This window comes from Coregonus lavaretus (genome assembly GCF_964263955.1).
Source record: "Coregonus lavaretus genome assembly, chromosome: 28".
Classification (NCBI taxonomy): domain Eukaryota; kingdom Metazoa; phylum Chordata; class Actinopteri; order Salmoniformes; family Salmonidae; genus Coregonus; species Coregonus lavaretus.
Genome location: NC_140015.1, coordinates 13,271,717 through 13,293,736, shown reverse-complemented (window position 1 = coordinate 13,293,736; position 22,020 = coordinate 13,271,717). Strand labels below are relative to the sequence as shown.

General features: G+C 44.9%; 1 protein-coding gene across 1 annotated transcript; it reads left to right on the top strand.

Moving 5' to 3' along the window:
* The first annotated feature begins 511 nt into the window (after positions 1-511).
* LOC311104509 (myosin light chain kinase, smooth muscle-like) lies at positions 512-21,852 on the top strand. Its single transcript, XM_084146368.1, has 17 exons — positions 512-774; positions 4,360-4,515; positions 5,048-5,200; positions 5,452-5,619; positions 7,623-7,667; positions 9,148-9,272; positions 9,405-9,558; positions 9,647-9,964; positions 10,338-10,440; positions 16,726-16,929; positions 17,114-17,331; positions 19,262-19,385; positions 19,571-19,723; positions 20,057-20,186; positions 20,316-20,403; positions 20,633-20,773; positions 21,093-21,852. Exons 1-17 carry the CDS (start codon positions 615-617, stop codon positions 21,296-21,298), a joined length of 2,646 nt encoding a protein of 881 aa, XP_084002494.1. The 5' UTR covers positions 512-614; the 3' UTR covers positions 21,299-21,852.
* Positions 21,853-22,020: the final 168 nt, after the last annotated feature.

Here is a 22,020-nt window from a genome sequence, read left to right as displayed (position 1 = left end):
AAAGGGTGGCTACTTTGAAGAATCTCAAATATAAAATATATTTTGGTTTAACACGTTTTTGGTTACTACATGATTCCATATGTGTTATTTCATCGTTTTGATGTCTTCACTATTATTCTACAATGTAGAATAATAGTCAAAATAAAGAAAAACCCTGAAATGAGTAGGTGTGCCCAAACCTTTGACTGGTACTGTACATAACAGAGATGTCACACACATCCAAAGTTCAGTCACTACACTGATAAGTGAGCACTCAAACAGTAAGACAGGTGAATGTGAGTAGATCAAACACTTGAAAAAGCGACCTTTAGCTGTGTGTGTGTATGTGTGTGGATAATCTCTCTCTTTCTGTATGTGTGTGTGTTTCTATTGGCTGTGTGAGAAGGGGACAGAGATACACAGACACACTGATAGGGACAAAGTGAAAGGGAGGAAGAGATAGAGAGAGAGAGAGAGAGGCTTGAGGGAGGAGACTAACTATGACTAAACTATGAGTTGGCTGTGAGTATGAGAGAGCAGCAGTGAGAGAGAGAGGGAGAGGAAGCTTGATAAGCGGCTTGGGAAATGACTGTTGAAGTTTGTGTGTTGTATGCAGAGACATTGTGGTGCCGGACATGAGCAGTGACAGCAGCTCCAAGAAGCGTTATGTATCAACCCTCAGGATGTACATCGGACCCACCAACACTTCCCCTGGGCAGGGAAAAAACGTCTTGGCAGCCAGGACCACTTCTGCTACTGTCACTAGGACTGGGATAGACACAGTCTCTGGTACAGGTAAGAGACAGCCATAGTGTGTGTGCATGTTCAGTGTATGTGTGTGTGTGTGTGTGTGTGTTTGTTTTCAGTGTGTGTTCAGGAGTGTAACTATTGGCATTACTGTCTAGTTGTTCAGGTCAACATTGTAATAAACTAGTTAGAACAGACGTTTATCCCAGAGATTGCACAGCTGAATGAACCCTAACCACACACCATGACAAAGCATTCACTTTCATTTTCAGACAGTATATTTGCTTGTTTTACATGACAATGATATTTATTAGTTTTGTTTCTGCTTACCAGTTTGATATTGCAGATGTTAACATCTTGTATTGTGTTTGGACTCTGTACTTCTTGAGTACTGGCTTTTGTTTTGTCGTTGTTTATAGTTACAGTGCAGAACTTCCACTGCTATCCACCTAACAAAATGTTTGAACATGTATGTATTGAGATTTATTGTGTATACTTCCTTATATGTGCACCATCAAAGCGCATAGCATGTACAGTATTTAATGTATTTTCTGATTTCCCTAATTAGCATTGGCTTCATGCCCATTACCTGAGAGGTGAAGGGTGCAGGAATCTACATGCTCAGTTGTTGTTTGTGAGTGCATTTAAAGGCCATGCTGTTAACGGTTCTCGTTTTGAACAACCTGAGGGAGGGGTTTGGAGAAAAAACATTAGTCCCCCCACCCTCAGCCTCCTTTATACATGTTTTGTGATTGTGTTTCTCTGAGTGTAGTATCCTAAAAACCTGTGATGGTGTATGACACTACTGTGACAGTTCCATCCACACTTAAAAGTAAAAGAGGCGTGTAAGCAGAGTGCGAATTATCGGGGGGCTCAATTATTTTTTACATTCATTGATGATGTGACAATCACAGCTAAGTCAGTTCTAGAAGGCAGATGGATTTTGGAGGATCTGGAAGAGCTCACCAAATGGGCCAGAATGGAGTTCAAGCCTGAAAAAGGGAAGTGTCCAGGAACGGTACCAATTCAAGATTGGAGAGGAAACCATCCCCACCGTCAGGATGAGTATGGTCCTGGGGAAGTGGTCAAGTTCTCTGGTCTAGAGGCACCAAGGTGGTCCACCTCGAGCCTGGGGAAGTGTGAAGAGCCTGGGGAAGTGTGAAGAGCCTGCGGAAGTGGTACAGGGCTGAGCTCAATGACAAAGAGAGTGTGAAGGAGATGCTCTTGCAAGCCGACACGTGGATGACATCTCTGAAGAAGAGCGGCCTACCAGGCAAGTTTAAGGCATGTGGCTACCAACACAGGGTACTTCCCAGACTCCTCTGGCCACTGCTTGTCTATGAGGTACCTATTTTAACAGTGGAGGCACTAGATAGCAAAATTAACAACTTCCTCAGGAGATGGCTGGCGGTCCCAAGAAGCTTCTACTCCATCTGCCTGTACAGCACAGACAGCAAGCTACAGCTGCCATTTTTGGTAGAGGAGTACAAGGCAACAAAAGCACGTCAGGCTATGATGCTGAGGGACAGCAAGGATGAGAGGGTTCGCCAGGCAGAGATCGAGGTCAAAACAGGTCGCAAGTGGTCAGCCAGCAGAGCGCTCACGGAGGCAGCAACACGCTGACATTGTTGGGTCGGTAAACCAAGGCAGGCTGGGTCTGGGATGCACAACCAGGCCAAGCTGGAAGAAAGCAGATCCAGAGGAGCTTTGTGGCATGGTGCAGAGGGAGGTCCGAAAGGCTAAGGAAGAAAGCAGGTCCAGAGGAGCTTTGTGGCATGGTGCAGAGGGAGGTCCGAAAGGCTAAGGAAGAAAGCAGGTCCAGAGGAGCTTCGTGGCATGGTGCAGAGGGCGGTCCGAAAGGCTAAGGAAGAAAGCAGATCCAGAGGAGCTTCGTGGCATGGTGCAGGGGGAGGTCCGAAAGGCTAAGGAAGAAAGCAGATCCAGAGGAGCTTTGTGGCATGGTGCAGAGGGAGGTCCGAAAGGCTAAGGAAGAAAGCGGGTATGTCAGAGCTGTAGCCAGGAAAGAAACAGGACAGCTGGACATGCGTGCGAGAGAGGCACTCACCTGGCAAGACATCTGGAATATGGAAGGGCAGCGGATTCAGTTTCTGCTTTTCTCTGTGTATGATGTGTTGCCCACACCAACAAACCTCCACACATGGGGGTTGGCAGAGAGCCCCACCTGCGCACTATGTGGATGACCAGCCAACCTGGAGCACGTGTCCTCTTGACAAGCAGGTCTGACCGATGAACATTTCAGGTGGCGACCAAATACTTACTCGGGACTGGCCACGGGACTGTAGCAAGCAAGGAGAAAGCCGAAACAACTCACTCAGGGCCCCTGTTTCATCCACTTCCTGTTTCAGGAGAGAGCGCAGCAAAGGGAACAAGGACCAAAGGGATCCTTGCCACAGCAGGTGACTGGGAGATGTGGGCCAACTTCAAGAAGCAGCTCCAATTCCCAGAGAAGATAGCCAGCACAAGCCTCAGACCAGATATCGTTCTCTGGTCTAGAGGCACCAATCATGTGGTCCTCATCGAGCTCACAGTGCCCTGGGAGTAGAGGATAGAGGAGGCACATGAGCAGAACCTTGAGAAATACCAGTCCCTCATCATTGAGTCAGCAGAATGGATGGAGAGTCTGGAATCTACCAGTTGAGGTCGGCTGCAGGGGCTTCGCAGGCCAATCACTCTGGAGAGCCCTGGGGCTGCTCAGCATGGAAGGAGTGGCAAGGAAGAAGCTAGTGGCTGACGTCAGTAAGCAGGCAGAAGTGACATCCCGTTGGATCTGGCTGAAGATTAATGCCAGGGATCAATGTTAAGATGGAAATCAAGATGAAAGTTAGGTAGTTGTCAATCAATATGTATTGTTGCATAACACATGGCAATGCACAAAACGGATTTACAGTTCAGATACTGTGAGATGTTTTAGTGCCGAGATGTTGGCTGTGTGCTACTGCTGTCTTTATACTAATTTGGTGGTCTGGTGGAGAAACACAGAGGAAGTGTTTCAGTGTTTCGGTTGCAGTTGTTTTTGTTCAGGCTTTTCCCAATATACTGTACATGTGCGGGTTTGGGCTATTTGTGTCTGTGTTGTAGACAATGTAGTAGGTGTGAAGGCATGCTGGAGTCTTTCCTGTAACAGGGAGAGCTGATAAATACACTGCTAGATGAGAGATGTGGTAAGCACATTAGAGCAGAGGAAGAACAGAAGTACAAAAGCAGTGATGAGGAAACGTTGTCAGTAATGCAAGATGACAGGCATGGCTGAACACCCCGCTGTTAGTGCCGGCAGGCTGACCAAAAGTATTTTAGCAGTTGTTTTCCTCCTGGGTGAGAAAACAGAGTGGTCGAATTCCACCCAAATTAGTAGGTCTACCGGTATCCAAAAACTAAGTGCTGAGTGTTGATTGATTCATTTCAGAGCACAAAGACGTTACATGTGGTTGTTTCACATGCCAGAGCAACACAGCTATAGGAGCCTGCTTATCAGGCTGTCATAGAACAGATGGCCTGCTGTATGAATTTCAAATGTGCTTATAATACTCTCTGTCCCCTGACCCCCGTCCCCCACACCCCCTGGTACCCTGTTTCTCACCCCCTTGTCGCCGGGCCCTGCACCATCTCATCCAGGGGACAGCTGCCCCACACCAACCCCCCTCAGAGGTCTGGATCCACCCCTGTTCACAGAGCCATTGGAGGACTGCTCGGTGGATGAAGGAAGTGACATCACACTCCGAGGGGTTATCACGGGAAGTCAGCCGATCAGTGTGTCCTGGCTGCACAATGGTGAGCTGAGGACAGGCCTTAAACTCCATGTCCTGCACAGAGTTTGGCTCTATGCCATTAGAATTCAACTTTATGAATTTGACTTGGAGTTTGAATAGAAAATGTCATTAAATTCAATGTCCACTATGACATTTTATATCCATTGCCAAATGGACTTGAACGCCCAAACAACTAGCTAATTTTAGGTAAATAAAAAGCACATTTGCGTCACTCTGCTGCCCATGTTGCAAATTAGTACTACCTTGTGATGTTTTTTAGTTCTTTATATATCACCACATTAGAAGGATAAGAAACTACTTTCAAGTGATACCGCTCACGCTCCGTTAACACCTTAATTACATTTTCATTTTAGGACAGTGGGTGTTCACCCTCCCACATACTCTGTTTTTCTCTGTCTATGCCTGTCTCTCGATTTCACATTCACACTCTCTGAGACGAACAGACACACACACTGAAGCTGAGGACTAGTGTCAGTGGCCTGAGCTCTGAGAGAGTGTTTCATGTTGCTGTATCTGGGTGTTCCTGTGGGTAGGTGAGGCGGTGTTTTTTGGGAAGCCCCTCTTCGATGGCAGTGAGACTAGGCTGGTGGTGAGGGAGTGCCTACCTGAGGACGCGGGCGCCTACACCTGTGTGGCAGAGAACCGAGCGGGCAAGACCTCCAGCAGCGCAGCTGTGTGTGTGAGAGGTAAGACAACACACACACACAATGCTGAAGTGAGCTCAGATCACTGGCGTACCACACGCAGCCCCGCGAAACTGCAGTATGCCACTGGCTCAGATGGTACAGCCGGTGGCTTTATTTTGCATGAACACCAATAACACAAAGGGTTAACAGCACAGCAGTAAGATTTTATATTCTGATGTTGTGTTTTTTTCTTTTGTCCCTTCTGTAACGGGATACGAAACTGAAATTTTCCCCTGATGGAAACAATCCAGACTTTGAGACTATCTGCGGAGTCCTAAACTCAACTTCACACACTTCCCCTCCCCTCAACAACAGCATTATGGAAAACAGAGGCTCAAAGTTACTTCTGTCATCCAACAATGACAGTGTCTTCAGACCAACTAGCTCGAACACCCCGAGCCCAGGAGGAACCCGAAAAGGTAAAACATGAACTCATTAGAGACTGTCTCTTATACACTGAGTGTACAAAACATTAGGAACACCTTCCTAATATTGAGTTGACCCCCTTTTGTCCTCAGAACTGCCTCAATTAGTTGGGGCATGGACTCTACAAGGTTTCGAAAGCGTTCCACAGGGATGCTGGCCTATGTTGACTCCAATGCTTCCCACAGTTGTGTGAAGTTGGCTGGATGTCCTTCGGGTGGTGGACCATTCTTGATACACGGGAAACTGTTGAGCGTGAAAAACCCAGCAGTGTTGCAGTTCTTGACACATTCAAACTGGTGAACCTGGCACCTACCATACCCCGTTCAAAGGCACTAAAATATTTTGTCTTGCCAATTCACCCTCTGAATGGCACATACACAATCCATGTCTCAATTGTCTCAAGGCTTAAAAATCCTTCTTTAACCTGCCTCCTCCCCTTCATCTACACTGATTGAAGTGGATTTAACAAGTGATATCAATAAGGGATCATAGCTGTCATCTGGATTCTCCTGGTCAGTCTGTCATGAAAAGCGCAGGTGTTCATAATGTTTTGTACCCTCAGTGTAATCTCTTTCATATTGTATACATCTCTTTAAAGCAGGCAAGGTTATTTTAGCAAAAATGCTACATTTACTTTTGGCTCATTTTCAAAGACATGAATATGCTTTCTGTCCAACACACTATGGGTTATTACGGATACCTGGTTATGGTTCAGATGAACCACATCAGTCATATTTGGCATTAATCACTTCAACCAATCAATGCTTAGTTCAACAACGGAGTGTCTGTATGGAAGTCCCATCCAGCTGACTGCCTTTGCACCGTTTCCCTTGTTCTGTATTACAATGCTGCTTTGATCTGCTCTCTCACCGCTCTCTGTACAGCACCATGTAGGGGAAGAGACAGTCCACTGTAGTTTAGTTAAACCTAGAGACAGTGGGTGTGTCCGAATACCCATACTAGCGTACTTCAAACTAAAACTGCATACTCATTTCGCATTTCAACTAGTAGAATTCACTCATCTTTTCCGACTCATGTGTTTGACAACAGCTGATAATCAGATAAATTGACCTCGCTGTACCAAAATGAACGAATGACGAGAGTCAATGCAATCGCACATTAGATGACGAAATGTCACATACTATAAAACATACTGTTTTTCTGAAACTATTTAGTACGCTGGTATGGGTACTCAGAAGATTTGGTCAACAAAAACTGTAATTGCTAATTTGCTATGTGAGGCTTATTTGATCTAATAGAAGTTTTGCTATGGTTAGGTTGTTACGAATGCACTGATAAGTGGACACACGTGGCATTTTCGGCAACTTACCCAAAAATGACCAGTTGTTCCTGTTGTCATAGAGATAAAGGACTCGTGGTCCTTTGTAGCTCAATTGGTAGAGCATGGCGCTTGTAATGCCAGGGTAGTGGGTTCGATCCCCGGGACCGCCCATACCTAAAACTGTATGCACACGTGACTGTAAGTCGCTTTGGATAAAAGCGTCTGCTAAATGGCATATTATTATTATTATTATTATCATTTATATAACCCGTTTTAGCATGGACGTTGCCATTGAGGGCTTCCACCATTTTAAACTAGTCAACTGGGTGGGGATTCCTATGCGTTGGGCGCAATCAGCCTTTGATGAAGGAAATTGACTACTTTAAAATGGAGATGCCCATGCTGTCACAGACACTATAATGGCACAGATAAAAAGATGAGCCCTCTATCTCTTATGGCCTGGTGTTCACACGCATATCTGCCTTCTCATTGGCTAGAATGGTCCCACCTGATCTCGCCTCCTCCCGTCTGCCTTCCATATTTAAGGACATGTATTTCCATTGTTAGAGCGTTCACTCGAATATCTTGTCAATATAATAGACAATCTTTGGTAATGGTACAGAGAGAGCTTAGCCACGCCCTCCCACACCCACACACACCCCTATCACTAACTACCTGCACCTGTGATCTCATCTCGCCTCACCGTTCCACCAGTCTCCACAGAAGTCACGCCAAAGAAGAGAGCCAGCTCAGGGACAGGTAAGATACACACTAGCCTTTCTCTCTCCCTTCCTCTGTGAGCAAGCCAAGAGCTGCACCTGTCTCTGTCTCTCGTTCAATGCATTTATTCTGTATGACATTTCCTGTTGTTGTCCTTGCTTTCATCTATTGTGTTTATATCAACCCACAGCTTTTAAATCATATTGTCGTCCAGCCTCAGATACTAGAACATATTTAGTTTCACCCTTTGTACTCTTCTGTATTGTCAGGGTGTATTGTGCTGCTGTAGTGAGGGACTTTGCTCTGATCTGGGTAAGGCTAGAGTGTTATTGTGTATGAACTGGGTAAGGGTGTTACCAGGTAGACCCATAAAAGCATGTATAGTTCACGCGGGCCACCAGTTGCCCATCCCTGACTTAATTGCATACGTTTGTGTAGATAACTTGTAACTTTGTCATTAGATGGTGTAGGTTTACATCGTTCAGTGGATTGCCCAGAAGCTGATTTGTCATAACTTAATGTATGCTGGCTGTCCACTCTTATCAGTTGCCTCTAATCTGTGTGGAAGAAAGAGGAAAGTTGTTTAAAGTAGACGGGTAACTGAATAATGTTATTAAATTTGAAATGGAGTGATTAATATAGAGCTATTTGTTAGGCTAGATGGGCATCAGTTGAATGCATTCCATGGGAGGTTTTGTGACGTCAGTTCTACAGTCCTACGTCAGTCCTACTTGTCTCAAAGAGAAAGTGCTTTATACACTCACACCAATTAAAACACAAGTGCAGCTTTATCCCAGTGGTTCTAGTCAAATCTACCATACTGCCATACTGATTTGACTACTGACCAGAAAGAGGCTGTATCCACAAAGCCCTTCGGGGCTTTGCTCTTAAAAGGAATTATCTTCTGTAATGTAATGTCAGGGTTATAATGAAGTTATCTGTACGTGGTTATCTGTACGTGGTTATGAATTATATCTAACATTTCTATCTTCAGCATACTTGATAACAGTATTGGCAATTCATTTGCATTGAAAATGAGTGTTTGGTCTATATGCTTGACCATGTTATGTACTAATGTGTGTGTGTAGGCGTTTGTAGTTGAACTTGTTGGATACTCATGGTCTCATAAGGACTGCTTCTACTTGTGTGGTATGTCATCTGTGTTTGGTCATGAAATCCTGCCTTTGTTTTCGGTTGATACATCAGGCCCACCATGAATCGTGGTAGTAAGGGTTGCTAGTGATGAGAGGAACTTGCGCGCGTGCTCACACACAGACAGACAGACCTACAGACAGACCTACAGACAGACGTAACCACGCACGCACACATACACAACAGTCGTACTAACAAACAGAACCACTCACACACATACAATAACACTTACATGTACAAAAACAAACATAGTTATTCTCACACACAGTTAATAATGTTTTGTACCCAAATCATTCTTGTGGCCCCTTGAGGCCTCTAGTGGACTCTAGTCAAAACTCTGAAGTTGGTTTTACCCTGTCTTTCACAGCCTCGTTGCAGTTTAAAGATCCCCCGTCCCTCATTGAGGCACGGCTAGGAGAGACAGCCCATCTGACGTGTGTGTTCAGTGGCAGTCCCCCTGTGGTGTCCTGCTGGATACGAAATAAAGAACCGGTACCAATATTATTTTATTATAATATCATTTTCGAATGAATGAACAAATATCACTAGCCTTCTTTTCACATCCTTCTCAGCGTGTGAGTGTACAGTTTGTGTCTTTCTTTGTCTAACTCACTCTCTCTGTAGGTTGTAGATGGGTCTGAGTTGTGGGTAGAGAGCAGTGATCAGAGCAGTACGTTGGTGATAGCAGAGCCAGGACCTGAGCACGCAGGACGCTACACCATTGTAGTACGAGACCGCAAGAGCTCGGCGCAGCATACCGTCGTTCTTTCTGTCATAGGTAAATAACACACCCAAAACATTTCTGTGCTTTGTGTGTTTTTCTGCCAAACCTGTTTGTAACCTGTACCGTGTCTTCCTGGTCCCAGAGCGGCCCCAGTCCCCAGCCTCCAGCCCTGTGGTGTCTCTCCTCTCTGTCTCTCCTCTCTGTTTGGTCCTGTCCTGGTCTGGGCCCTGCTACGACGGAGGCAGTGCTGTCCTGGGCTATGTGGTTGAGGTGAAGAGAAAAGGCCCCGCTGAGTCTGGGGACTGGAGTGAGCTCACAGCCCATTGCAAGAGCACCTCTTACAAGGTGCGCTCCGTGCTTGAGCCCCAGGCAGAGTACTGCTTCCGGGTGAGGGCCTACAACGTGGTGGGGGTGAGCGAGCCCAGTGAGGAGTCTCAGCTTATCAAGATGGAGCAGAAAGGTGAGCCATGTCAGTATCTAGTTGATTGGTTCCAGCAGCAGTAGTATACTGTGAACTTCATCATGTGTGGCTGTATACTGTGTGGCTCAGTTGGTAGAGCATGGCGCTTGCAATGCCAGGGTTGTGGGTTTGATTCCCACGGGGGACCAGTACTGTAAGTCGCTCTGGATAAGAGTGTCTGCTAAATGACTAAAATGTTAATCTAGCTTGTTTATCACATGGACTTCATGCCTTCAGCTGCAGACAGGAACACATTGACAGGATTTTTCAGTCTGTTTCCTATATATTTGTATCAATAGGTGCATTGTTTGATGCTGCCTATCTGATGACTGACAGCTCATACTGTATGTCTGTCCCTGTGTGTGATCTGTAGCTGAGCCACAAGAGGAGGAGTCTCCTCGGACATATGAGGACGTCACCATCGACTCCACCCACAAGGTCACTGATCACTACAATGTACTGGAGAAACTGGGAGTGTGAGTATCTCCCATGAAACATTACACAAAACACACATTGAATACTTTAATGTTCACAACAACACACACACATGCCTGTGTGTGATGCAGTGTAGCTAACAAAATGAGTTAAACTCACTGCCCCCAGATCGGCAGGTTAGCGATAATCTCTCTTATCCTCATGAAGGTTCATTGACATGAACAAAAATGTATGTTCATCTACATGTAAGGAACACTCACTATCTTGTTCAATGCCAGCTCTTGTTCACAAGGTTTTTCAAGCGAAAAAAAAAGTTCCCTCCTCTCTGAAATGTCAAAGGCATGGCTGATCAGGCCTTGACAAAAACACTTGTTGATTCAGTGTTCAGTCAACAGAGAGAGGAGGGGAGAATATCGCTGGGCCTGCCAGAGAAGTGTTCAAACAGACAGACCATGTAGCAACACTGATCAGCTCCGTTTAGTCAGAATGAGGGATGTGGTTTAATTTTCTGACCCACTCACTCTACCATTTCTTTACATGTGTATGTATCTCCACTAACACCCAACTCTAGCTCTCCGTCCTCTGAACTCATACAGTACAAAGGCAGAGAGTTGTCTAAGTAATTTAGTGGTTAGGACCATAGAAATAGAATCTCTTCATTCTAGTTCTGTAGTTGAGACCCTGAGTTTTTCCTGACAATGACCTGACCAGGAAAACCCCTGAGTTTTTCCTGGTCAGGTCACATGGTCAGGGAAAACTCAGAGAAAGCCACCCTTCCTCTACATTCCTGGGCAGATCTAGGTCAGATCTCCAGTTAGCTCAGATCTCCAGATGGAGGAAGTTGGTCTGGAGCCATGATTATACATGGGCTTTACAGACAGTTTGGCACCGATTACAATTGCATTATGGTCCATGGGGTTCACATGTACAGTACCAGTCAAAGGTTTGGACACACCTACTCATTCAAGGGTTTTTCTTTATTTGTACTATTTTCTACATTGTAGAATAATAGTGAAGACATCAAAACTATGAATTAACACATATGAAATCATGTAGTAACCAAAAAAGTGTTAAACAAATCAAAATATATTTGAGATTCTTCAAAGTAGCCACCCTTTGCCTTGATGACAGCTTTGCACACTCTTGGCATTCTCTCAACCAGCTTCATGAGGAATGCTTTTCCAACAGTCTTGGAGGAGTTCCCACATATGCGGAGCACTTGTTGCCTGCTTTTCCTTCACTCTGTGGTCCAACTCATCCCAAACCATCTACAATCCAAGCTAGATGCCCTCAACCTCACGCAAATTATCAACGAACCTACCAGGTACAACCCTAAATCCTTAAACATAGGTACCCTCATAGATATCATCCTGACTAACATACCCTCTAAATACACCTCAGCTGTCTTCAACCAGGATCTCAGCGATCACTGCCTTATTGCCTGCGTCCGTAACGGGTCCGCGGTCAAACAACCACCCCTCATCACTGTCAAACGCTCCCTAAAACACTTTAGCGAGGAGGCCTTCCTAATTGACCTGGCCCAGGTATCCTGGATGGATATAGATCTCATTCCGTCAGTAGAGGATGCCTGGTTGTTCCTTAAAAGTAATTTCCTCTCAATCTTAAATAAACATGCCCCTTTCAAAAAATACAGAACTAAGAACCGATATAGCCCCTGGTTCTCCTCAGACTTGACTGCCCTTGACCAGCACAAAAACATCCTGTGGCGTACAGCATTAGCATCAAATAGCCCCCGCGATATGCAACTTTTCAGGGAAGTTAGGAACCAATATACACAAGCAGTCAGGAAAGCAAAGGCTAACTTTTTCAAACAGAAATTTGCATCCTGTAGCACTAACTCCAAAAAGTTTTGGGACACTGTAAAGTCCATGGAGAATAAGAGCACTTCCTCCCAGCTGCCCACTGCACTGAGGCTAGGAAACACTATCACCACCGATAAATCTACAATAATCGAGAATTTCAACAAGCATTTTGCTACAGCTGGCCATGCTTTCCATCTGGCTACCACTAACCCGGCCACCAACTCTGCACCCTCTGCTGCAACTTGCCCATGCCCCCCCCGCTTCTCCTTCACACAAATTCAGACAGCTGATGTTTTGAAAGCGCTGCAAAATCTGGACCCCTACAAATCAGCTGGGCTAGACAATCTGGACCCTTTCTTCCTAAAACTAGCCGCCGAAATTGTCGCAACCGCTATTACTAGTCTGTTCAACCTCTCTTTCATAACGTCTGAGATCCCCAGAGATTGGAAAGCTGCCGCGGTCATCCCCCTCTTCAAAGGGGGTGACACTCTAGATCCAAACTGCTACAGACCTATATCCATCCTGCCCTGCCTTTCGAAAGTATTCGAAAGCCAAGTTAATAAACAGATCATCGACCATTTCGAATACCACCGTACCTTCTCCGCTATGCAATCTGGTTTCCGAGCTGGTCACGGGTGCACTTCAGCCACGCTCAAGGTCCTAAACGATATTATAACCGCGATTGATAATAGACAGTACTGTGCAGCCGTCTTCATCGACCTGGCCAAGGCTTTCGACTCTGTCAACCACCGCATTCTTATTGGCAGACTAAATAGCCTTGGTTTCTCAAATGACTGCCTCGCCTGGTTCACCAACTACTTCTCAGATAGAGTTCAGTGTGTCAAATCGGAGGGCCTGTTGTCTGGACCTATGGCAGTCTCTATGGGGGTGCCACAGGGTTCAATTCTTGGGCCGACACTTTTCTCCGTGTATATCAATGATGTCGCTCTTGCTGCTGGTGACTCTCAGATCCACCTCTACGCAGACGATACCATTTTGTATACATCTGGCCCTTCATTGGACACTGTGTTAACAAACCTCCAAACGAGCTTCAATGCCATACAACAATCCTTCAGTAGCCTTCAACTGCTCTTAAACACTAGTAAAACTAAATGCATGCTTTTCAATCGAACGCTGCTAGCACCCGCCCACCCGACTAGAATCACCACTCTCGACGGGTCTGACCTAGAGTATGTGGACAACTACAAATACCTAGGTGTCTGGTTAGACTGTAAACTCAACTTCCAGACTCACATAAAGAATCTCCAATCCAAAGTTAAATCTAGGATCGGCTTCCTATTTCGCAACAAAGCCTCCTTCACTCATGCTGCCAAACATGCCCTCGTAAAACTGACTATCCTACCGATCCTTGACTTCGGCGATGTCATTTATAAAATAGCCTCCAACACTCTACTCAGCAAATTGGATGTAGTCTATCACAGTGCCATCCGTTTTGTCTCCAAAGCCCCATACACTACCCACCACTGTGACCTGTACGCTCTTGTTGGCTGGTCCTCACTACATGTTCGTCGTCAAACCCACTGGCTCCAGGCCATCTATAAATCACTGCTAGGCAAATCCCCGCCTTATCTTAGCTCATTGGTCACCATAGCAGCACCCACCCGTAGTCTGCGCTCCAGCAGGTATATCTCACTGGTCATTCCCAAAGCCAACACCTCCTTTGGCCGCCATTCCTTCCAGTTCTCTGCTGCCAATGACTGGAACGAATTGCAAAAATCTCTGAAGCTGGAGACTCTTATCTCCCTCAACAACTTTAAGCATCAGTTGTCAGAGCACCTTACCGATCACTGCACCTGTACACAGCCCATCTGAAATTAGCCCACCCAACTACCTCATCCCTATATTGTTATTTAATTTGCTCTTTTGCACCCCATTATCTCTATTTGCACATAATCTCTTGCACATCTAGCATTCCAGTGTTAATACTATTGTAATTATTCTGCACTATAGCCTATTTATTGCCTTACCTCCATAACTTGCTACATTTGCACACACTGTATATATATTTTCTGTTGTATCTCTGACTTTATGTTTTTTTTTACCCCATATGTAACTCTGTGTTGTTTTTTTTGTTGCACTACTTTGCTTTGTCTTGGCCAGGTCACAGTTGTAAATGAGAACCTGTTCTCAACTGGTTTACCTGGTTAAATAAAGGTGAAATAAAAAAAATAAAATAAAAAATTGGGTTGAGGTCGGGTGATTGTGGAGGCCAGGTCATCTGATGCAGCACTCCATCACTCTCCTTGGTCAAATAGCCCTTGCACAGCCTGGAGGTTTGTTTTGGGTCATTGCCCTGTTGAAAAACTAATGATAGTCCCACTAAGCGCAAACCAGATGTGATGGCGTATCGCTGCAGAATGCTGTGGTAGCCATGCTGGTTAAGTGTGCCTTGAATTCTAAATAAATCGCTGACAGTGTCACCAGCAAAGCAACCCACACCATCATACCTCCTCCTCCATGCTTCACGGTGGGACCCACACATGCAGAGATCATCCGTTCACCTACGCGGTTGGAACCAGAAATCTCAAATTTGGACTCATCAGACCAAAGGACAGATTTCCACTGGTCTAATGTCCATTGCTTGTGTTTCTTGGCCCAAGCAAGTCTCTTCTTCTTATTGGTGTCCTTTGGTAGTGGTTTCTTTGCAGCAATTCGACCATGAAGGCCTGATTCACGCAGTCACCTCTGAACAGTTGATGTTGAGATGTGTCTGTTACTTGAACTCTGTGAAGCATTTATTTGGGCTGCAATCTGAGGTGCAGTTAACTCTAATGAACTTATCCTCTGCAGCAGAGATAACTCTGGGTCTTCCTTTCTTATGGCGATCCTCATGAGAGCCAGTTTCATCATAGCGCTTGATGGTTTTTGCGACTGCACTTGAAGAAACCTTCAAAGTTCTTCACATTTTCCATATTGACTGACCTTCATGTCTTAAAGTAATGATGGACTGTCATTTCTCTTTGCTTATTTGAGCTGTTCTTGCCATAATATGGACTTGGTCTTTTACCAAATAGGGCTATCTTCTGTATACCACCCCTACCTTGTCACAACACAACTGATTGGCTCAAACGCATTAAGAAGGAAAGAAATTCCACAAATTAACTTTTAATAAGGCGCACCTGTTAATTGAAATGCATTCCAGGTGACTACCTCATGAAGCTGGTTGATAGAATGCCAAGAGTGTGCAAAGCTGTCATCAAGGCAAAGGGTGGCTACTTTGAAGAATCTCAAATATAAAATATATTTTGATTTGTTTTTGGTTACTACTTGATATATTATATCATAGTTTTGATGTCTTCACTATTATTCTACAATGTAGAAAATAGTAAAAATAAAGAAAAACCCTGGAGTGAGTAGGTGTGTCCAAACTTTCTACTGGTACTGTATGTCTATAGCAGGTGTGGGCAAAATACAGATCCGGCCTACGAGCCCATTCAATCCGGCCCGCGGGAGGTTTGAGTATTTATAAATGTTTTGGGGAAAGGATTATTATGGGTTAAAAAAAACACTCCAGGCTACTCTTGAACATCTAAAACTAGATAAACAACTTTAAAACGTGTAGGCTGACCCTCCGCGGTGTGCTTGGAAAACCTTTTTTATACCACTTTTCAGCGCCATAGGCTTGAATGGGAAGTATTTGGCTACGCCACTGCTCTTGAACCGTTAACGCTACCAATACCAAAATAACTTTAAAATGTGCAGACTGGCACTGGTACTGTTGCTTGAGAATAAAAAATGTATATATATATATATATATATATACTACTTATACTTTGCACACTACCACTATTGCATAAATCCCAATGCTTTTCAGGGGCAATAGATTTGAATGGGAAAAATGACTACTAGTCCTCCACCGTTTTCAGCTAGAAACGTCATTCAAACTTTCAAACGTGCAGACCGGTCTGGAATAGGTTGCTTGTATACTGACCGCAACTACTGAACCATACAACTACTGACCACAGCTATTGACCACAACCACCCAACTACTGACCACAGCTAGAAACACCACCCCAACGTTGACATGTGCAGACTGACTCAATTTAGATGCCTTCAACACAGCTTTTTGCTATCATTCCTACTTCATAAACTATAAAGCTGGTTGTATCCCCATTCATTTCAATGCTGGAATGCAGGCTTCAACATTCAAAACTGAAATCACTGCCGCAACTTTCAGACAAAACATTTTGAGAGCTTAAAAACACATTATATGGCTTATGATGATATAGTACTCACTCTAGCCTAATATACCAACCTACTATAACCCATTATAATAACTCCACACCTACAACCATTCCAAAATAGGTCACTATCACTACCCGTAGCCTATGAAAACCCTATTTCTACCATTATTACTACAGCCTTCACTACAACTGCTTTCATTACCATGAAAAACACCTAAAGAGGAGCAAGCAAACCACATTTTATTCAGGAAATGTAATTTTCTAGTTAACGACGTGTATCTGCTGTGACACTCCACAGGGGGAAGTTTGGCCAGGTGTTCAAACTGACCCACAAGGAGACGGGCCGTGTGTGTGCCGGGAAGTTCTATAAGGGCCGGCGTGCCAAGGAGAGGGAGGCGGCCCGTAAAGAGATAAAGCTGATGAACTACCTGCACCACCCCAAACTGGTCCAGTGTCTGGGGGCCTATGATCTCAAGCCAGAGATGGTCATGGTCATGGAGTTGTAAGTACAGTATCTAGACAACAAACATTGACCACAATACATGGCAGTGGAAGCCATAGAGCCCTGTAGAAGTAAATGCATGAGGTCCGGTGTCACTAATGTGAATTGAGTTAATTTGAATTGAATTGAATCAAATTTAAATTACAACCTTATTGATCCTGTGATTGTTTGTGTATGTGTGCAGCATTGCTGGAGGTGAGCTGTTTGAGCGTATAGTGGACGACAGCTTTGTGCACACAGAGCCGGCCAGTGTACGCTACATGCAACAGATCGTAGAGGGGATTGGCTACATGCACCAGCAGCACATAGTCCACCTGGACCTGAAGCCTGAAAACATAGTGTGTGTTGACCACACTGGCACGCGCATCAAGATCATTGACTTTGGCCTGGCCAGCAAGCTGGGTGAGTGTGGGGCTGGCTGAGGGACAGAGCCAAGGGTGTTGAATGGTGCTGCATGTTTTGGAAGCATTGTTGGTTTGCATTGCAACACCTGGAAAATGAATGATGTCCCTGAAAAGATTTTGAGCTCAAATTTCTGCCTCTCTGTTCACTGATATACAGTGCTATGAAAAAGTATTTTCCCCCTTTCTAATTTTCTCAACTTTTGCATATTTGTGATACTGAATGTTATCAGATCTTCAACCAAAACCTAATATTAGATAAAGGGAACATAAGTGAACAAATAACACAACAATTACATATTTATTTCATAAACAAAGTTATGCAACACCCAATTCCCCTGTGTGAAAAAGTAATTGCCCCCTTACACTCAATAACTGGTTGTGCCACCTTTAGCTGCAATGACTCCAACCAAATGCTTCCTGTAGTTGTTGATCAGTCTCTCACGTCGCTGTGGAGGAATTTTGGCCCACTCTTCCATGCAGAACTGCTTTAACTCAGTGACGTGTGGGTTTTCAAGCATGAACTGCTCGTTTCAAGTCCTGCCACAACATCTCAATTGGGATTAGGTCTGGACTTTGACTAGGCCATTCCAAAACTTCCAATTTGTTGCTTTTTAGCAATTTTCATGTAGACTTGATTGTGTGTTTTGGATCATTGTCTTGCTGCATGACCCAGCTGCGCTTCAGCTTCAGCTCACAGACGGATGGTCTGACATTCTCCTGTAGAATTCTCTGATATAGAGCAGAATTCATGGTTCCTTCTATTAAGGCAAGTCGTCCAGGTCCTGAGGCAGCAAAGCATCCCCAAACCATCACACCACCACCACCATGTTTGACCTTTGGTATGATGTTCTTACTGTGGAATGCAGTGTTTGGTTTTCGCCAGGCATAATGGGACCCATCTCGTCCAAAAAGTTGACTCAAGTTTGCCAAAAAGCACCTGGATGATCATCAAGACTCTTGGAAGAACGTTCTATGGACAGATGATTCAAAAGTATAACTTTTTGTACGACATGGTTCCAGTAATGCCTGGCGAAAACCAAACACTGCATTCCACAGTAAGAACATCATACCAAAGGTCAAGCATGGTGGTGGTGGTGTGATGGTTTGGGGATGCTTTGCTGCCTCAGGACCTGGACGACTTGCCTTAATAGAAGGAACCATGAATTCTGCTCTGTATCAGAGAATTCTACAGGAGAATGTCAGACCATCCGTCTGTGAGCTGAAGCTGAAGCACAGCTGGGTCATGCAGCAAGACAATGATCCAAAACACACAATCAAGTCTACATGAAAATTGCTAAAAAGTAACAAATTGGAAGTTTTGGAATGGCCTAGTCAAAGTCCAGACCTAATCCCAATTGAGATGTTGTGACAGGACTTGAAACGAGCAGTTCATGCTTGAAAACCCACACGTCACTGAGTTAAAGCAGTTCTGCATGGAAGAGTGGGCCAAATTCCTCCACAGCGACGTGAGAGACTGATCAACAACTACAGGAAGCATTTGGTTGGAGTCATTGCAGCTAAAGGTGGCACAACCAGTTATTGAGTGTAAGGGGGCAATTACTTTTTCACACAGGGGAATTGGGTGTTGCATAACTTTGTTTATGAAATAAATATGTAATTGTTGTGTTATTTGTTCACTTATGTTCCCTTTATCTAATATTAGGTTTTGGTTGAAGATCTGATAACATTCAGTATCACAAATATGCAAAAGTAGAGAAAATTAGAAAGGGGGCAAATACTTTTTCATACCCCTGTATGTATGGGCTGTGTCTCAAATGGTACCCTATTACCTATATAGTGAATAACTTTTGATAATGGCTCATAGGGCTCTGTTAGAAAGGGCCTGTTCAAAATTTGTGCACTATGTAGGGAATAGGGTGCCATTTGGGATGCAACCTCATTATCCCGAGGTGTTGTCTGTCCTCCAGACCCCTCCACTCCCCTGAAGGTGATGCACGGGACACCAGAGTTTGTGGCTCCAGAGGTGATCGGCTATGAGACTGTTAGCTTAGCTACAGACATGTGGAGCATTGGAGTCATCTGCTACATATTGTGAGTACTAAGGCACTATTCTGTTTCATTCATTCTCAATTAGACCTTCTTCTTCTCTGCCTATAACAGGGCTTGACAAACTGGAGCTTTTCTGCCACCTAGTGGCCATATATTGCTATTGCTCATATATCAAGTTCAAACGCGCGTGTGTGTACGTGTGTGTACGTGTACGTGTGTGTGTTCAGACTGAGTGGCGAGTCTCCCTTCCAGGGTAACAGTGAGGCAGAGACCCTGGCCTTGGTAACTGGTGCTCAGTGGGAGTTTGACGAAGAGAGTTTCGAAGAGATCACTGACCAGGCCAAAGACTTCATCAGCTCCCTGCTCAACAAGGAACCAAGGTCTGGGACAACACCATATACCTGTACCAATATATAGTCTCTGAGTGACTATGGATGAGCCTATCCCTCAAGGACCTGTCCTCGATGTCTCCCCTCTAACCCTCCCTGTTTTGCCTCTCAACCTCCCTGTCTCCCCTCTAACCCTCCCTGTTTTGCCTCTCAACCTCCCTGTCTCCCCTCTAACCCTCCCTGTTTTGCCTCTCAACCTCCCTGTCTCCCCTCTAACCCTCCCTGTTTTGCCTCTCAACCTCCCTGTCTCCCCTCTAACCCTCCCTGTCTCCCCTCTAACCCTCCCGGTCTGTCCTCTAACCCTCTCTGTCTGTCCCCACCCAGGCGCAGGATATCCTGTGAGGAGGCTCTGGTCCACTCCTGGATAGCTGAGCCCATCTCAGCAGACCCCAGGACCACCAAGTGTCTCTCCAAGGAGAAGATGAAGAGGTACCTCGCCAAGCAGAAGTGGAAGGTAGGTAGTGGGTTCCCCACCAAGATTATACTTTGTATTTTAGTACATTTCAGTTCTTTCATTATTTAATCATACCCCAGTAGGTGTGTGAAACCCATTGACTGAAGCCTCTCTGTGTATCTCCTGTAGAAAACAGGGAAGGCCCTGCTGGCGCTGAAGAGGATGGCTCTGTTGTCTAAAGCCGATGGGCCTGGCTCTCCCACCCCCCCTACAGAAGGTGAGACCTCCCGCCATACTTCCAAAGCCTGCCATACTCAATCCAAACCATGTCAGTTTTTCTCCTCTTATTTTAGGCTCGTAACCCTACCATTCCTCGTGATATATGACCCTGTTAGCCCGGTCAACCAGATGGGAGCTACGCATACCATTGGTTCACTTGTGCTCAGTCTGGCTGACCAGTCTATGACTCTGCTGTGAGCCTTGACCCTGTGTCTGACCCCTGACAGACAGTCCCCTGAGTCCCGAGGCAGAGCAGGCCCTGCGGTCTCTAGAGGTCAAACTCCAGGGGGTGCCCCAGTTCTCCCTGACCCTAACGGACCAGACAGCCTCCCAGGGCTCCACCGCCCGCCTCTCCTGTCACCTCACAGGTACCTACCTGTGCACTGATTTACACTACAAACGGCTTCCACATTTTTGGTTGACCGAATTACACATTTTCACTAAGTTTCAGCTGGTGCTTGTAAAGATTTTAAATGCTTTGTTTTAAAGTTGGACATTGATTAAGAGCAATCATGCCTAACTAACTCCCTTTCTCAAGGACGCACAGCTGCATCGTGCTGTGTAAAACACTTTAAGTAGTTAGTGTGTAACTGTTACATTCCATTTCCTGAGCTCTTGTCATTGGATGTTTCCTCTCTCTCTCTCCCCTCTGATCCCTTCTCTCACCCCTCTGACCTCTCCTTTCAGGGTACCCTGACCCAGAGGTGGTGTGGTTGAGGGGTGAGGAGCCTCTGGAGGAGTCATCCCGGGTGCAGATAGAGTATGAAGAGGATGGGTTCTGCACACTGGTCCTGGACCAAGTTGGACCAGAGGACTCTGATATTTACACCTGTAGGGCCACCAACGACCAGGGGGAGGCACTGTGTTCAGCCAAACTCATAGTAAAGGAATAGGTTTGGTCAGAACTGTGAATACATATCGAAACACAAACAAGCAGATGTGCAGAAATTCAGACACCCATGTTTGTGAAATGTCTTTCAAACATTGCAGAAAATGTTGTATAGCGCTTGAACCACTAAACTCTGTACATTACGGCTCTTGTGAAATAACTCTCTGATTTCAGATCGGAAAACCTCTAAGTCCTACTAGTTATTTTGGACATATGTACGGTTTAGAAAATAATAACCCTGTGAATTAAGACTACTGTGAATAAAGTAAGTGTCTTAATAATAAAGGAATCTTTTTGCACCAAGTATGGTTGGTAAACATTTGACAGATGTAAGTTTAATGTGCATGTATTGTAACCGCTATGAATTTGGAAGTATTTTTTTATTTTTCTCAGTGAACCATTACTGTACAAAAAATATATAATTGCCTCTAAGGCCAATGGCTTTTTATGGTTACTTATGTCCACCAGATGACACATTTTATTTTGTGAAAGAGTATGTGTTGTAGTGGAACAGCAGCCTTGTGGAAAGTGTGACAATAAAAGATAGGAAGCACATCATTCTACTGCATTATAACCTCACTGTGTGCTACAGATTACTATTTTATGTCTACTAACTTAAGGACTGGATTCAATCCATATTGGCGAAAATCTGCGCTGTAGCGTGCTTGAAATTTTTGAGGTAATTTCCAATTGACACGTCATATGCAGCGTTTGCTGTAAATGCAG

Excerpts from the sequence above, each read along its gene's own strand:
- LOC311104509 (XM_084146368.1), top strand. The coding sequence starts at position 615 with ATGAGCAGTGACAGCAGCTCCAAGAAGCGTTATGTATCAACCCTCAGG. Across the intron at positions 5,201-5,451 it reads CGCAGCTGTGTGTGTGAGAG|ACTTTGAGACTATCTGCGGA; the intron begins GTAAGACAACAC and ends GAAACAATCCAG. Across the intron at positions 19,724-20,056 it reads CTGCTCAACAAGGAACCAAG|GCGCAGGATATCCTGTGAGG; the intron begins GTCTGGGACAAC and ends GTCCCCACCCAG.